The sequence below is a fragment of the Festucalex cinctus genome, chromosome 5 (assembly GCF_051991245.1).
Source record: "Festucalex cinctus isolate MCC-2025b chromosome 5, RoL_Fcin_1.0, whole genome shotgun sequence".
Taxonomy (NCBI): Eukaryota; Metazoa; Chordata; class Actinopteri; order Syngnathiformes; family Syngnathidae; genus Festucalex; species Festucalex cinctus.
In genome coordinates, this window is record NC_135415.1 from 15,383,103 (window position 1) to 15,400,771 (window position 17,669).

The window sequence follows — 17,669 nt, forward strand, 5'->3', positions numbered from 1 at the left end:
GGCCAAGTTTACCTCTCTCGCGAGTGCGACCGGGACGAGCTGCGACCCCTGGGGGACCTCCTGTCTTTGCGCCGCGACCTCTCGTCGCCGTCGTCGGCCGAGAGCCTCTCGTGGTGCTCGTCTGCTTGCTTGTGCGATTTGGTCGGCTTCTCCAGCTCTCTCTTTCGTGCCTGTTTCAAGAAGAAGTGGGTCTCTTTCAGGAAAATAGCGCAACAGAGAGTTAGTACCATGGCTTGCAAGGACATCAATTGCTTGTACATTCAGAAAATATGACAAAAACATCTGACAGATATTTGGAACCTTCAGTCAGCATTTCCTAATCAAACTATCACCCTCATAATCATGGACTAGTGTCCATTTGAATGGATACAAGACAGCACTTTAATACACACACTTGTCAGATAAAAATACATTAGAATTAAAACTACATATGAAGGGTGTGAAAGACATGAATGTGTTTGAATAGCAAATAGTTACCTGTCCCCGTAGTAGACATATTATTTTGCTATGTCAGCAGGCTCCTCTGTTCAGTCTCTTCGTGCTTTAGCACGCTGAGTGTGATTTATTGTAGAAATGTTATCATGTGGTCTATGCACACAATTTTACAAAAATAAAAATAAAATATCTAATCACCACAGAATATGGTTGCATATGACACATATCCGAGGATGAAATGTCAAACCAACTCATCTATTCCTTTCTGAATTCATTTTGTCCATCTTACTCAGGGGTCCCCAACCTTTGTTTTTAAATGTTTATACCCACCATCGGTATATGCAGAGCATCCAGAAAGTACTCTAACGTGCTTTTATTTTACCACATTTTATTTTGTTACAGCCTTAATCCAAAATGGATAAATACTCTTTTTTTTTTTTTTTTTTCCTCAACAAATTTACACATAGCCAACTGTAATAACAGATCAAAAACATTGTTTAGAAATGTTTGCGTATTCATTACAAATAAAAACTAAGAAATTGTATGCACATAAATATCCACAGCCTTTGCTCAATACTTTGTTGTGTGTGTCTAGGGCTTAACTCATTCACTGCCTTTGACAAGTATACTTGTCAATTGTATTTTTTAGAGCGGTGCTAAATGGGGGCGAATCTGAGCATGCTCCACTGTAAATATCAAACTTGGAAACAACTTTACTGATGCCCAACCACCGGTAGATGACATCATTGCCCCATTTTATAGGAAATAAACACAGTTTCAGAGTCCATGGGAGAAATGGCTGTATTTTGGCAAACCTACATTTTTCTGCTGTCAATTATAAAAGAACGGGACGGGACAAAAAGTAGGGAGTCTATTCTGTTATTTGGTAGATTCGGTTTATATATAATTATTGAATGGAATATCACGTGAGTATTGGAAATGTTAAAATTTTCTATAATGACTGGCAGTGAATGAGTTAAATGGTTAATCAAATAGTTCGATTACAAAATCAGTTGAAGCATGGGATAAAGCCATAAAAAAATGTGGCATAAATTAAATGTTGCAAATACTTTTAGAATGCACTGTATCTGACACCAATGACAATACGACAATAATATTGCAATATATTTGTGATCCATGGTTGGGGACCACTGATCATATACTCACCATGGTCGCCTAATTTACAACCACTAACAGCTGACGCGCATCAAAAAAATACACATAAAAATGTGCTTTTAATTGAAAGGAATGAAACAGGTGATTAGTTACCTCTTTGCTCCTGCTGCAACTTCGTCTGTGCTTTCTGTTCCCTGGAAAATGACAAGATCAGAGCAAATTAGTAGAGGGCAGTGGCTCTAAGCTTCACAATTGCTTGTATTTCACTTGTGGACAGCTCTGTGATTTATTCGTTGGCTATACCTAGCCAGTAAAAATGACTTTTCACTGGTAAAATCAAGGCCAATGTTTGAGTAATTGCTCTGATAGATTGGTTATCGTAATTTAATTCTACCAAATACGAGAAGTGGCCTTAAAAACAACCAATCTCGGTCAGTTCTTAATAACTAGTATGACTGTGGTATATAGGGAGTAAAACACAAACCCAATGATTCTGTTAACTTACGTTTTCTGTCCCTGGAGCGAGACCTTGAGCGTGAATGGTGGTGTTTGGAGCTTCTGGGCGATCTGGAGGAGTCCATGTTGTGCCTTTTGCTGTGATGAACTGGCAAGTTTGCTCTTTTATTGTCTACAGACTCACCACTTGCCTGAAGTCCAATAAAAATAAAAAGACATAAATAAAAAACATAAATAAATAAATACATACATACATCACATTGGTGGTAAAACAGTCTGGCTCATTGTCTTAAAGACAAGTTATTGTGCAGAAATTGAAATCAATACACAGTTGGCAATTTAAAGAAATAGACCAATGCAAATAAACTCCATACAATTTTTGGGTTTTTTTTTTGTTACAAACTGTAAATTGACCATTTTTTGCCTTGTTTTCCAAGAGAATTATGGTTGTTATAATGACTGTCTGCATGGTTGAAAGAACGTTATCCTGTTTTAATTATCATTCTCCATCCTCTCATATGCTTATTAAGGTATTAATAACTTGTGTTTGTTTATAAGGTTAGTATTCATGTTAGGTATTCATTATTGATGTTAAAATGTGCATCATTTCAACTGAACACATTCTGTAACCGATATATTTCTAATGTTCACGACAGGCCAAGAATATAATCCCTGCGAGAGGAAGAAAAAAAAAAACGCAGGCAGAAGAGTTGCCGGTCACGGCAAAAATAACCATTGCCTTTACTAAATCACCGACTGTAAATTTACTCGCTTCTCTGTTGCCGGATGAGTTTCTGTTCAATTTAAAGTGTCATAAAGAGAGATTTGGCGTGTAACTATTTTCGTAATTAGCAATGTAACAATTGTCCTCAGTAGTACGTTTGTGGCTTACAAGAAACGAATACGACGTATTAACGAACTGCATCACATCGATGTTTCTTCACCGAAACGACCGACAAACAACAGGACAGACAATGTAAAGGATAGCTTATGATAATATTGATGCTAAAAAGCGCTTCGGTTGGCCATTAATACCGCTGCGGAGGTACTTGACGTACCGACTAGGCCTCTGCGGTCAAAATAAATCCATTATTCCGTTTAAGAACCACGACGTTTAAATAACATCGTAAACGCGTCGCTAAATCATTCATGTTATGTTGTGTTGTGTCAGTTTATAACACAAATACTATTTTGTAATTGTACTTACAGATATACTAATTGCGAGCTCTTTGTAAACGCTCGGCTTTTCATCGACGACAAAATGTGACTCGAATGCTAAAGTAGCCTAGCTAGCGAGCGCCGAGCCAAGAGGGGTTGCCAGGTTTCGTGAAAGAAGCCACCTATTTTGGTCAATGGCTGATCTGTAATTGGTAAAAGTAGCAAAAGTACGGAGCAATATGCACACATTTTAATAAATTAAACGTTTCAATAAAAATAACTATTATTGGTTATTTGGCTTCACCTATCACCTTAATAACATTATTTTTTAAGACACAAAACCTGAAAGACAAAACATGGCAACCTACTTTAAATTCGCTTTACGACGCTAATGCGCATGTGTTATAAATTACAGTACATTCGAAAATAGTACGTTGTACTTGTTTAAAATCTGGACATCATCTGGATTTAGGTCGTAAACAATACCGAATGATACTTGGGGCAAATTTTCACCCCCCCACCCGGAAAGGGCAACACAACTTTTCCGGCTGGGGACGAAATTCCGTACATTTAAATACCGTACAAAAGCCACACAATTTCCATTTCTAGCTCATCTATTCATAAAAAAATATTGTATATCTGATTATTTAGTAGTTCTCAGAGTTATTGGTGTGACGAGTGCCATAGTGGCTGGGTTCATTGGGTGGGAAAAAAGGTTATTTATTTATTTATTTTATTTTATTTTTTTTCTACCTCGACTTTGTAAGATACTAAATTAACTCGGTCACGATGCGACGTAGATTATGTATATCACATGGGTCGAGATCCGGTCCTCGAGGGCCAGAGCACTGCACGTTTTCTAGGCTTCTCTACTCCAACGCACCTGATTCAATGATCAGGATAATTATCAGGCTCCTGCAGAGCTTGCTGATGAGCTTAAATATGAATCAGCTGTGTTGAAAATGGGAGGCCTCGAAAACCTGTAGGGCTGCGGCCCTCGAGGGATTCAGTTTGACACCTATGATATACATATACATATATATATATATATATATATATATATATATATATATATATATATATATATATATATATATATATATATATATATATATATATATATATATATATATATAATTTACACTTTTTTTTTAAAACGTCAATTCAAACATCGCGTTGAATTTCTGAAACACAATTCGGCAGATGTATGTAACGTGACTTCACCAAGCAACGTCATTGGTTGAAATGGCTTTTATGAGCAACAATGACGCTAGTCGTTTTCACAACAGGAACTTGACCAGTTGTAAAGTGTGATACTAACCACTATAGTAAACGGTTAATTAAAAAAAAAAAAAAAAAAGTACAACATGAGTTGAACCATCACTTGCGTCATCGATTCACCGCAATGGTCATAGGACGAGCGAGTCATATTTTACGCGCATGCGCAGTTCATTGTTGTGATGTTCACTTGATCAACATGTCTGCCTCCATGGTACGAGCGACCGTCCGAGCGGTCAGTAAAAGAAAGATCTTTCCCACTAGAGCTGCACTCAACTTGGTAAGTTCATAAATCTTTGCTAGTAACTATATATGGAGGAGTTCTTAACTCATTATTATTTTGTATAATATTGTTTCGCCGCCAAGCTAAACTAGCAGGCGCCTGTGACGTAATGCATAACATGCCGAAATACGAGATTGTAAGTCACTCTTGTTTATTAATGACCTCAGTTACCCTTGGAAATAATGTATTGAACTATTTTGTCGGGCTGAACTTGCCACATCACTCGGTGGCTTTGCTGTTAACTGCATTAGCTATTTGTTTTGTAACGTCATTCGCAGTTTAGTTGCCTGCTAAGCTAACTAGTTACCAATGCGTAACAACTCCTGTCAAAGCCTCGCTGTCGTTACAGTATGTAATAACTTGTTTATAAGCAATGCATGTCGGATGTATTTACTTTGTTGATGTCATAGAGGTTGAAGTTGGGTTTTTTTTTATCATAGAGGTTGAAGTAATGGCACGACGTTTTTTTTTTTTTTGTGTTGTTGGTTTTTTTTTTTGTCAGAATGCGTAGTTTATTGCATCCTGGTGCAATTTGGAGATTATTTTTTTTAGATGTGCGTCAACAGATCAATTGATAGCAAACACAAAGAAAGGTAAATCATAAATCTAATAATAGCCGGCCATTTCATTTTTCTTGTTTAATTAAAAAAAAAAAAAAAGCACCATCACCACGCTGCAGTCGGTGTGGATTTTTTGTGAGTTCTAAATTATGATTGTTATTCTAGACACCATCTGCTGTGAACAAGATTCGATGTTTGTTGCAGGACAAGCCGGAATATGTGAGTAATACTAATGTCTATTTTTTTTTTCATGAGATTTGTATAATCCAATAAGCAAGAGAAACAAACGCTACCAGGGAAACACTGGTTTTGTGAGTAAGCCTGAGTATTTCTTACCAGATTGGGGTGAAAGTTGGCGTGAGAACGCGTGGCTGCAATGGGCTGACGTACACATTGGACTACACCAAGCAGAAGGAAAATTGTGATGAGGAGGTGCAGCAGGATGGTGAGCTGTCTTGTTTTTAATGAGCTAGATCGTTTGCCTTTTCTTCTTTTAATTGGTCGTAATATCTGTCACTTTAATTTTTAGAAAAATTACAGATTTTGTTCAACAACATAGCTGTTCCTTATAAAACAGTCTGCTTTAGCTTCATGCTAGCAAACAATGCTCAATGCTTTTGATATATGGTTAGCATCAATTGTGGTTTTAAAAGTAACATTTGAACACAAATGAAAAACACTTAGAGCTAATATGACACAGGCATGTAATTCTTTATCCCATCAGAAAAGTTACTTTAAAAAAAAATACAGTTCAATGTTTTAGAGTGCTGTTTTTCCTCCTTGTTCACTGTGGCAGGCGTGAGGGTTTTCATCGCCAAGAAAGCCCAGCTCACTCTGCTGGGGACCGAGATGGACTTCGTGGAGTCCAAGTTGTCTAGCGAATTTGTTTTCAACAACCCCAACATCAAGGGCACGTGTGGCTGCGGGGAGAGCTTCAACATCTGAGCGCGGCCCACCTTCCCAAACAATGTCCCGTCCAAAACCAACAAAAAACAGACTCCACATGGACCACGGAGCCAGTCTTTTGACCACTGCAGATTACACACAATAACGCACACGCATGCTTGTGAAGCCTCAGCGTAATGCAACCTATTGCAATCACAACCCTTTAGTTTGATTTTTGTCGTACTTCTGAAGTGTGTCGATTTATTTTGGACTTTGCATCTCCAACCTCGCAAGGACCTGGCTGAGTGTTTTGTTTTCTTTTGTTTGTTGTTTTAATTATAGTGGCAGCCTACTGTTTTAGCGACATGTACATTATTGTACATTTTCACATGAATTCATGATATAGTGTTACGTTTGTGACAAAAGCAAAATGGATCCGAAGTGTCTTGAAGACTGCTTGTATAGTCTTTTGAAAACAACAAAACGTATTTATCTCTGTGTGTAAATAAAAGAGTGTGAATGAACCCAGAACCACAAAAGCGCACAATAAATCAATGTAGAAAGACTGTGTATGTGTCAACATGAGAGTATATAAGGTTGGTGAAATGAAAAAAAACAAAAACGAAAACAAACATAAAATTTAAAAAATAAAAATAAAATTCAAAACTGTAATCACAAAAATATTGTGATACTACCGCTGTCACTTTGAACAATTTCTTTTCCAAAGCTCTTGTCGAACAGAAGCTCCTCCCCCTACTTCAACATTGTTCCTTGTCTGGATGGATGTGTTCAGATTTGGGGTCACGAGCCTTTTAAAAACTGAGCGCTACTTCTTGGTTACTGATTAACGTAAAGGCTAAAGGACCAGCAGTGTAATGCAGACTGAAATTTGCTCAAATTAACTAATAATGTTATGTATTAATTTATGTGAAGACTATATACAGTACAATACAGAGATACTCAGTTTAGGGAAGTAATTTATTTTTTAAACGTTTTTTTTTCTAATAGTTTGGCAATTCTGTTACTTTATGGTCCGATTCCACGCCTGAGCTCTTATTCGCATCGCAAAAAAACGTGGACGTCCGAGCTCCATGGAACGCAGCAAGCGCAACCTTCGTATGTGACGTCACCTCCTGGATAAGTGGCTGAGGAGGAGAACAGCCTGGGGAGAGACATCCACGTCGCGACTTTCGTTCTCTTTCTCCCACATTTCTCTCTTTTGGCATCATTTTTTTTTAGTAACATGGAGCCTCAACTCAACCTGAAAACCATACATTTCGGAGCCGGGCCTGCTAAACTTCCGTTGCCGGTAAGTTTTAGCATGTTGCTAACTATCGCAATACATTTTTATTTTTGAGCGCCTTGCAAGACCCTTGCACACTGTAAAATAATAAACCAATAATTAAATGAATTGTAAAAAAAAAATAAGGTGCACGCTGCACAGTGCAGGTAGAATAATAGGCGAGATACTGTACGTGTAGTACAATCAAAATGTGCAATAACCTACAATATGTATTATTTTCTGCTGAAATGTGTATGGTTGTTCAAACTGCACATAAAACGTTTGTGCTTTCTGTGTTTAAAAAAAGGAAAGAAACAAAGGAAAGCTTACTCGTGATTGAATGACTAATCAGGGGAGACACTAGAGCATCGCTCAGCAACAAGCTGAAAACATGCGGCTGAGTTGCATCAGCCGACTTCCTTTTTATTCACGTGGAAACTGTCTGATCAGTTTGTGCCAGCCGACTGCACATTCAGTTTTTTTTTTCCACATGACTTAATGTTTTCTGAAGCAAAAGCCAGCCATCCCATTAAGTGCCTAATATTTGATTTGACTTTTGTACTGGTGTCTTGCAAAAGAGATAGCAAAGTGGTAACAGCAGTTTTACTCACAGTTGACATGTGTCTAGACTGCAGGGGTGGCGAGATCCGGTCCTCGAGGGCCGCAGTCCTGCTGGTTTTGGATATTTCCCTTCTTCAACACAGCTGATTCATGATCAGCTCATCAGCAAGCTCTGCAGAAACCTGATAACGAACCTGTTAATTGGAATCAGCTGCACTTCGAGTAGGGAAATCTGCAAAACCTGCAGGACACCGGCCCTCGAGGACCGCAGTTTGCCACCCCTGGTCTAGAGTCTTTTCATTGGAAAAATTTGTATTTTTTTTTAAGTGCGTTTTTGCAGTAACGGTTCAATATTTATGTGACATATATTTTAGGATTAGGATTTTGTTTTATTTTTTATATTTTTTTTTGCGAAAAGCTTTTGCTATGTTGCAAATCAACATTGATTTATTAAAACGTTTTTTTTTTTTTTTTTATCAACGTTATTATTTTCTATTTTGCAGTTAAACTTTTTGAAACATGTTATATTTCTGCAGATATTTTACATTTGTTTCAAAAATTCCTGTCTACTGTATTTGCTATTTTGCAAATCAAACTGTAATTTGTTTACATTTTTAAATTTCTAATTAATTTTAATAATATAATTAATATTTTGTTACTTTTATTTACGGTTTCACATTCAGTTAAAATGTTTTTTTTTCTTCGTTTTGCTGTCTTGCCAATCAAATTGAAGATTATTGTTTAAAAATTAACCCCAATTCCGAATGCCAAACTGCAGTGCAATGTGATATTTTAGTTTCTTTTTGTGAGGAATAAGCGTGTCGGAAAATGGATGGATGGAGCAATTATAATCAGTGCATCTCTGAAAGTAAAAACTGTACTTTTTTAAAAATCTTTGTAAAAGATTTTTTTTTTTTTACACAAATCTCATGTACACTACAGTACTTAACCTGCAAAAGTTTCACTGAGTCCATATTGTTCTTAACAAAGGACCAGAACGTCTGGCATCAGCCAGACTCCAGTGGGCAGCCTTATTATGTTTTGTAAACAATTCAACCGCCATTATGTTTTCATGACCTATTTTATTTGGGTACATGTTGCAGGTGCTGCTTCAAGCCCAGGAGGAGCTCCTCAGCTACAGTGGCCTTGGGATCAGTGTTCTTGGTAAAAAGAAGTGCACCCACACTTTTTCTTCACTTTTCATCTCCGTGTCGTTGTGAAAACTGCTCATGTCTATTTCATATCTAAGCGATAACAAGAAAGCCTGTCATTTCTAATACTATTTGAGGTCTTTGTTCCCCCCGATGTTATTAGAAGATTGGATGTCGATTGAATTCATTTGCACTGAAATCACTTTTGCTCCCTCTAGAAATGAGCCACCGATCGGCAGAATTCATGCACATTCTAAACAAAGCAGAAAGTCTTCTACGAGAGTTGCTGTAAGTAGAAATGTGGCCCCCATTGTACATATTGGCAAATATTTTATTTTTTTTCTTAACTTCTTTAAAGGTGATAATGGCTATACAGTGGTATGAAAAAGTATCTGAACCTTTTGGAATTTCTCACATTTCTGCATAAAATCAGCATCAAACGTGATCTGATCTTTGTCAAAAACACACAGATGAAACAACAGTGTCTGCTTTAACTAAAACCACCCAAACATTTACAGGTTTTCATAATTTAATGAGGATAGCATGCAAACAATGACAGAAGGAGGAGGAATAAGTAACTGAACCCTCTGCCTAAGGATACTTAAAGAGCAATTGAAACCAATTTTTACCAAACAATTTAAGTCAGGTGTGTGCCCAATCACTGATGAGTGGCTTAAAGCTGCCCTGCCCACTATAAAACACACACCTGGTCAGAATTGTCTTGATGAGAAGCATTGTCTGATGTGCACCATGACTCGCTAAAAAGAGCTGTCGGAAGACCTGCGATCAAGAATTGTTGGTTTGTATAAAACTGGCAAAGGATACAAAACCATCTCTAAAAGTCTGGATGTTCATCAATCAACAGTCAGCGAAGTTGTGTACAAATGGAGAGAGTTTGGCACTGTTACTTCTCTCCCAAGGAGTGGCCGCCCACCAAAGATGACGCCAAGAGTTCAGCGCAGACCACTCAAAGAGGTAAAAAATAACCCTAGAGTGTCTGCTAAAGACTTACAGAGATCACTGGCACAGTCCAATATCTCTGTGCAGGCATCAACTATATGTAAAACATTGGCCAAGAATGGTGTTCATGGGAGGACTCCACGGAGGAAGCCACTGCTGTCTAAAAAAAACATTGTGGCTCGTTTAATGTTTGCAAAAAGGCACTTGGGCACTCTACAGAAGTTTTGGCAAAATATTTTGTGGACTGATGAAGCCAAAGTTGAATTGTTTGGGAGGAACACACAACGTCATGTGTGGAGGAAAAATGGAACAGCTCACCAACATCAACACCTCATCCCCACCGTGAAGCATGGTGGAGGGTGCATCATGGTTTGGGGCTGTTTTTCTTCCTCAGGGCCTGGACAACTTGCAATCATTCATGGAAAAATGAATTCAAAAGTTTATCAGGATGTTTTGCAGGAAAACCTGAGGCCGTCTGTCAGACAGTTGAAGCTAAAAAGAGGATGGATGCTGCAACAAGACAATGATCCAAAACACAGAAGCAAATCGACTTCAAAATGGTTTCAGAAGAACAAAATACACGTTCTGGAGTGGCCAAGTCAAAGTCCAGACTTGAACCCCATTGAGATGCTGTGGCATGACCTCAAGACAGCGATTCATGCCAGACATCCCAGGAATCTGACTGAAGTACAGCAGTTTTGTAAAGAAGAATGGGCCAAGATCAGTCCTGATCGATGTGCCAGACTGATCTGCAGCTACAGGAAGCGTCCGGTTGAAGTTATTGCTGCCAAAGGGGGGCCACAAAATATTAAATGTGATGGTTCAGTTACTTATTCTTCCCCCCTTCTGTCATTGTTTGCATGCTATCCTTGTTAAAATATGAAAACCTGTAAATGTTTGGGTGGTTTTAGTTAAAGCAGACACTGTTGTTTCATCTGTGTGATTTTGACAAAGATCAGATCACGTTTGATGGTGATTTTAGGCAGAAATGTGAGAAATTCCAAAAGGTTCAGATACTTTTTCATGCCACTGTAACTGTGACAAATGTAAATATTTGTAATTTACCTTAGGTGCGTAATGAAAATGTTGAGGAAAGTAAAACCCAGATTTAAAAGGTTTAAAAAGGTGATCATATTCTTCTTTTTAATTTTAAAATGAAGTTGATCAAAAAATAAACTAGTAATAAAAATTGATGATAATAATAATAATGTTGACAAATGTAAAAACAAGCATTTATTTAAAAACTTTAATTATGTTTACAAATGTAAAGCATGATTTTAATAAGAAAATGACGATAATGTTGACAAATGTATACAGTTTATTTAATAAAAATGCTACTTAATGTTACTGTTGAACACTGACATTTTTATAACAATTATAAATGAGTTACTATATCACTAGTAATATCATTACTGGTAATCACTGTTGAAAAATATAAAGTCTTGTTTTTTTAAATGTAATAATTTAGTAATTGTAATAAATTCAACAATAAACTATTATTACTTTATTCTACTGTTTTATTATAAATATTATTATTATTTTTTAATAATGTTAAAAAGTATAGACTAAGATCTGTTAGCATGAGCTCGAATGCACGCACATCTTGTCGAAAACGAGCTGTTGTCGTCCCCGCAGAAAGATTCCCGACAACTACAAGGTGATGTTCCTGCAGGGCGGCGCATCGGGCCAATTCAGCGGCATCCCCCTCAATCTGATGGACCTAAAGGAGAGCAAGTGCGCTGACTACATCGTGACTGGCACGTGGTCGGCAAAGGCTGCCAAAGAGGCCGAGAAATACGGCAAAGTCAACGTAGTTCACCCGAAGCTGGATAGTTACACGAGTAAGTGCTCACATTTGCGTGTGTGGACTGTCATTCTCTTTGAATGTGTAACATGTAACAGTAATGGTAAACATTTTGATGTCTCGTAATGGTAGAAAAACCTTTACTGATGGTAACAGGCAAGGCTTCCTTTATTAAACTTTCAAAATAAAACTACCGTTTAATTGTTCCGTCTGCCACTACATGTTGTTCAAACTCATTATATTGGCATCAATAAGCTTGAAGCGCGTCTATCAACCCTCGAATAAAGTAAAGGATTAAACCGAGTGTACTCTGCTTAACAATCACAACACCAAAATGTGACAGCATAATGGGCTTCCCAGCCTGTTGTGTAATGGGGTGCACAACCGGGCCAGCCAATAAAACTCTCTGGAATGTGGCACCCTCTTTCCTCATGGTTGATCTAATGTGCCTCTTCATTTTCAGGATGACGCACAGACATTTCAACTTGTCAATGAAAAGGTCATTCAATCAAACAAGAGAAAATCGAAACGCACGTGACTTAAAAAGAAGTCTTTGCTTGCATCCAACTCTGACATACGAAATTTTCAAAAAGAACCACAAGTCCTGACTCCTGACACATTAGCAAAGGTTACATCTTCAGGTTTTAGTCTTACAAATCCACGATTTACTTGAAGATTTTTATGTTTTTTTTAATTTTTTTTTTCATATTTATTCGTATACACAGAGTTAATGTTATGATTTGTCAGAGTTGACAAAATTGCGGTACTCAAATTATGTACTTAAATAGAAGTATACATACTTATGTTTAAAGTAAAAGTACTGATTTAACTTTGCCTTAAAGAAAAGAAAAAAGTACAGATTCTGAAATGTACTTAAATGCAAACATAATCTACTGGCAGTTATATACAATATTCATTTTGACAACGTGGCACAACAAAAAAACAAAAGGGTGCCGTTATCTAATATTTTCCAAATTGATTGAGAGTCGCAGGTGTTTATTATTCTCCACTTGGCGTGCCTATCCACATGTTCCACAGAATATCTATACCCTTGAATGTGTGTTCTTGTGAGTGATGTGGAAGCAAATGCGAGTGGAGAGTTGCCTGTTGAGAGCTCAGATTAGTGCTGGCTGTGAAGCAGCTAACCGTTAGCTGAGCTGTTAGCGTACTTTTGAGTGCCTGAACGTCCATAGCAGCTTCTGTATGACCATGTTTAATGCATGTTTTGTGACCTTGTTTTTCTCTCAATGAAGTCAACTATCAGCTCTGTTGCTCAATAACCACTTGTGAGGATATTATAGTGGTGGTAGGCTATATTAACTTAGCTAGCATAAATACGTTGCGTTGTTGAGACATTAGCTACTGTAGTTCTGCTTTGCAGTTTTCATGGTACTTTATTTTCTTGTTGTGGGATTACTGAAAGCATACAACATATGAATACTACTACTGTTTCTTCTACTACTACTACTACTATTACTAGTAATTAATAATTATGTAATTTTCACAGAATTTATCTTTCTATTTCCTTCATTAGCATTCAGCTATTAGCATTCAGCTTAGAATTCAGCTATGAGCATTCAGCTTTCAGCATGCCTATGCAATTTCTCTAGAAATTGCACTTAGTCTAGTTTAAGTTTGAAATTATGTCAATATTTGGACCATCTCACCAAGAAAATGGCACTTTTTTTTTTTAAGTGTGAAATCATGCCAATATTTGGACATTCTTGCCAAAAAGAAAAAAAATGTGACTGAACTTCCAACAGGCCTTGCATTTAGCACCTGGATGGGGAATATCAAGCATCTCCCTGAATGTGTTGCATCATTGTGTTAATGTGCCCTGGGTTCACGTTCTTCCATGTTGCTGCTTTTTCCATCTTATAAGGGTTTCAGTCAAGTTCGAAATACAAATACCTATATTTGTTTTCAAATGTAGGTTGTGAAAGTAAAAAGTCAGAAAATTAAATTCCAGATTTGTGAAAGTAAATCTGATATTTTGACCACTGTGAGTTGCTAAGTTGTTCAACTCGGGCTAAATACCATTAAAGGTGAGTTTAACATCCCTTGAATGTGACATCTCCTTCCAGAAATCCCCGAGCCTAGCAGCTGGAACCTGAACCCGGCGGCGTCCTACGTGTACTACTGCTGCAACGAGACGGTGCACGGCGTGGAGTACAACTTCACGCCCGAGACCAACGGGGTGACCCTCGTCAGCGACATGTCGTCCAACTTCCTTTCGCGGCCCGTGGACGTTTCCAAGGTGAGGAGATGCACAACAAATAACTCAGAAACATGGATTACTTATATTGTCCTTGGGGCTAACTAGGAACCCTTGGCACATTATCCGTTTGTGAAGTGTCTCTTTAGTCTTGCCCCCTCAATACTCCTTCAGGCGTAACTTTCCCTCTCTACTCACCAAAAAGGAGGAAAAAAATACAGTTAACTTCAGAGGCTGCTTGTTTACTCAAATCTGTAAGCAGCCAATCATAGTGTGCCCTGCTTAGAAGTCCCCTCACACCTTTCAGTTACAGTCAGTATTAGCAGTTATTGAAACCATGACTTTTTAAAATCATAGTAAACATTCGAACTGGAAATCAGCCCATGCCGACATCAAATTCTACAGATGTGTACCATAAATGTTCCATTCCTTGCAACTTTATTAGCATATTCTCAATATACAAACTGTCTGGATCGGTGGAAAGTGATTCTTTCTGATGTGTTTCTCTTTCTAGTTTGGTTTGATTTACGCGGGCGCTCAGAAGAATGTGGGCTGCGCCGGCGTAACCGTGGTCATCGTGCGCGAGGACTTGATAGGCCACGCCCAGAAAGAGTGTCCCATCATCCTGGACTACAAAGTGCAGGCCGAGATGAACTCTCTGTACAACACGCCGCCCTGTTTCAGGTAGTGACATCACTCATCTGTATCTCTTTGCTTGAAAGGACAGCGGTACCTTGACTTATGAGTCTTTCAAATTAGGAGCTCTTTGAGTTACAAGCGACCGCTTGGTTGATTTTATTGTAACAGTTCTTGAACTTGGCTTCATGTTGCATATTGCCACCCCTATTTGAAGTTAAATATAAAACTAAACAAAAAAAACAACAACAATGTGACACACCTAACTTTGACTTATGAAAAAATAAGCTAGCTTAATGCTAACACATAATGTGTAACCGACTAGCTAACAAAACTAGCACTGATATTTCATTCAATATGTATACATTTTTATTAGTGTTGTTCCGATACCGATACTGGTATCGGCAGAGGTGCCGATACTGCATTAAAACAGTGGTATCGGTATCTGTGACTACTCACAAGTAACATGCCGATACCATTAATTCCAACGCTAATATAGGATTTTGGATGCAGCATCTTGTGTCTTGCTGGTGCACGACATTCACTGATATGTGACATGTTCACTGCATGCCGATCTAAGATATTCTATTGGCCCTTGAATGCTCTGAACCAATGGCAGGACAGCTTTTTCATGTTGAGGAAAAAAAAAACTTAAGTATCGGTATGGTATCGGTGTCGGCCGATACTGCAAACCTGGGTATCGGTATCGGGAGCCAAAAAACGGTATCGGAACAACACAAATTTTTATACAACCGATACACAAAACGCAAAAATATTTTGAACGATGGCAAGAATGAGTGTTTTAAAATTTGCGTTTTCATGCGCAGCATCTACATTATGTGTCTGGTTCTGGAGTGGATCAAGAAAAACGGCGGCGCAGCTGCCATGGCCACACTCAACCAGCGGAAGTCAGACTTGATTTATGACATCATTAACTCGTCCAACGGCTTCTATGTGTAAGTAGCAAACTTTGCGCTTACGTGTTTTTTGGCAATATTGACAGATACAGCAAAATATCGTTGCTTCCCGGTGGAATCCTTGCATTTAGGAAATGTAAAATGTATTTACTTGTGTAAAAAAAAGAAAACAGAAAACTTGTATACTTACTTAAAAATGTTTGCTTTGTTCTTGTTTTTGTTACCTTATTCTTTACTGCACAACCGATTTCTGTTTCATGTACAGCACTTTGTATACAGCAATGCCTGTTTTAAAGCGATTTATAAATAAAGTTGAGTTGATTTAAAAAGGTAGAATACGTCGAGTCCCAACGACACAAGAATAAGTCCTTCCCTAAAATCATGCAACACAAAAAAGGCGACGAATGAAACTTAAATGAATTAATGTCTGTTAAAATTCATATTTGATTTACTTATTTTGTTTCTACTCTACCCACTAGGTGTCCGGTCGACGAAGCCTGTCGAAGCCGGATGAATATACCTTTCCGCGTTGGGAAGAAAGAGGGCGACGATGCCCTAGAAAAGGAGTTTCTGAACGGGGCATCCAAACGTGGAATGATCTCACTCAAGGGACACAGGTTAGAATTTTGCCACTAGGCCATTTTGCAGGATGATTTTATTTTATTTTTTGTGGCCCCCTGTCTTGACATCAAACTGTAATGTTAGTGCAGTACCCATCTTTTTTGCCATTTCATAGTACAAGTACAGTTTAAAAAAAAAAGCCATGGTGCACAAATGTAGTTAGGGATAAATGCACTGTAATATTTTTAGTACAATTGACAACTGCTGCAGTTGTAACAGTTTGTCTCCCCCTGCAGGTCGGTTGGGGGAATCCGTGCCTCTCTGTACAACGCTGTCACATTGGAGGACACCGAAGCTTTGGCCAAGTACATGAAGGAATTCCTAAAAGAACACCAGTGAACGGGGCTGGGATAACTTGCACACTTTAAGAAGAAATCACACAATGAAAAAAAAATTGTGCTTGTGGACCAATTGTGGATGTAGATAACATTGATTGTTTGTTGCCAATCAGTTCTAATAGGCATAAACACAGTGGGCTGATCCTGTAATGTTGTTTTGATGTAAATACAATAAATAATTAACATGTTTAATCCCCACAATACAATCTGTATTCTTTATTGTGTCATTTGTCTCAACGTTCCTATCAAGAGATGAGGATAAACAGATGGTAAAGAGAAATGTGAATTGGCTGAGTATAGCCACGAGGTGGTACTGTTTAGTAAGCAATGTATGGATCCAACCAATGAGTGGTATCAATTTGTTTTTGCATAAACGAGACATATTCCTTCTCCTGCTGTCTTTAATGTCTCTGTGACATGCTTTCATTTAAAAAGCGCCATAAGAAAACGTCACTAAGTATACATACATAAGGGTCGACACACGTCCTCTATACACTGGCATGAGTTTCAAGTTGACAGCAGAGGGCAGTGTTTAACTTCTCAGGCAGTTGGCCATTCATCTGTTTTCTTGACCGCTTATTCCTCACAAGCGTCGCGGGGGGTGCTGGCACCTATCTCAGCTGGCTCTGGGCAGTAGGCGGGGGACACCCTGAACTGGTTGCCAGCCAATCGCAGGGCACACGGAGACGAACAACCATCCACACTCACAAGCCCACCCAGGGACAATTCGGAGAGGAGGGACAATTAACCTGCCATGCATGTCTTTGGAATGTGGGAGGTACCCACGCAGAAGACTCACGCAGGCACGTGGAGAACATGCAAACTCCACCCAGAAAGGCCGGAACCTGGACTCGAACCCGACTCCTCAGTACTGGGAGGCGGACGTGCTAACCACTCATCTACCGTGCCGCCCATGTTGGCCATTCAGTCTTGTGAAAATTTTGAAACATAGTTTCCTCGATATTTACAAAACCGTCACATCCCTAATATATATATATATATTAGGGGTGTGA

At 38.4% G+C, this 17,669-nt stretch overlaps 3 protein-coding genes across 3 annotated transcripts in view; 2 read left to right on the forward strand and 1 right to left on the reverse strand.

Annotated features, from left to right (window-relative positions):
- rsrc2 (arginine/serine-rich coiled-coil 2) overlaps positions 1 to 2,800 on the reverse strand; it is a 9,519-nt gene extending 6,719 nt beyond the window's left edge. Inside the window, exons 1-3 of the mRNA XM_077521264.1 lie at positions 2,057 to 2,800; positions 1,705 to 1,745; positions 13 to 170 (exon numbers count right to left, since the gene is read on the reverse strand). Of these exons, the coding sequence (XP_077377390.1) occupies positions 13 to 170; positions 1,705 to 1,745; positions 2,057 to 2,255 (398 nt within the window). The 5' untranslated portion in view covers positions 2,256 to 2,800. The remainder of the gene's footprint in view (positions 1 to 12; positions 171 to 1,704; positions 1,746 to 2,056) is intronic.
- A 1,530-nt stretch (positions 2,801 to 4,330) lies between these two features.
- isca1 (iron-sulfur cluster assembly 1) lies at positions 4,331 to 6,737 on the forward strand. The gene is made up of 4 exons (XM_077521267.1): positions 4,331 to 4,723; positions 5,452 to 5,505; positions 5,626 to 5,731; positions 6,083 to 6,737. The coding sequence occupies exons 1-4, from the start codon at positions 4,571 to 4,573 to the stop codon at positions 6,229 to 6,231; spliced, it is 462 nt and encodes a 153-aa protein (XP_077377393.1). The 5' UTR covers positions 4,331 to 4,570; the 3' UTR covers positions 6,232 to 6,737.
- A 329-nt stretch (positions 6,738 to 7,066) lies between these two features.
- Positions 7,067 to 16,874, forward strand: psat1 (phosphoserine aminotransferase 1). Its single transcript, XM_077522095.1, has 9 exons — positions 7,067 to 7,480; positions 9,118 to 9,178; positions 9,384 to 9,453; positions 11,761 to 11,966; positions 14,014 to 14,186; positions 14,659 to 14,828; positions 15,608 to 15,736; positions 16,177 to 16,314; positions 16,555 to 16,874. The coding sequence occupies exons 1-9, from the start codon at positions 7,415 to 7,417 to the stop codon at positions 16,655 to 16,657; spliced, it is 1,116 nt and encodes a 371-aa protein (XP_077378221.1). The 5' UTR covers positions 7,067 to 7,414; the 3' UTR covers positions 16,658 to 16,874.
- The last annotated feature ends 795 nt before the right edge of the window (positions 16,875 to 17,669 follow it).

Excerpts from the sequence above, each read along its gene's own strand:
- psat1 (XM_077522095.1), top strand. The coding sequence starts at position 7,415 with ATGGAGCCTCAACTCAACCTGAAAACCATACATTTCGGAGCCGGGCCT. Across the intron at positions 9,454-11,760 it reads AGTCTTCTACGAGAGTTGCT|AAAGATTCCCGACAACTACA; the intron begins GTAAGTAGAAAT and ends TCGTCCCCGCAG. Across the intron at positions 14,187-14,658 it reads GGCCCGTGGACGTTTCCAAG|TTTGGTTTGATTTACGCGGG; the intron begins GTGAGGAGATGC and ends TTCTCTTTCTAG.
- isca1 (XM_077521267.1), top strand. The coding sequence starts at position 4,571 with ATGGTCATAGGACGAGCGAGTCATATTTTACGCGCATGCGCAGTTCAT. Across the intron at positions 4,724-5,451 it reads CTAGAGCTGCACTCAACTTG|ACACCATCTGCTGTGAACAA; the intron begins GTAAGTTCATAA and ends TTGTTATTCTAG. Across the intron at positions 5,732-6,082 it reads TGAGGAGGTGCAGCAGGATG|GCGTGAGGGTTTTCATCGCC; the intron begins GTGAGCTGTCTT and ends TCACTGTGGCAG.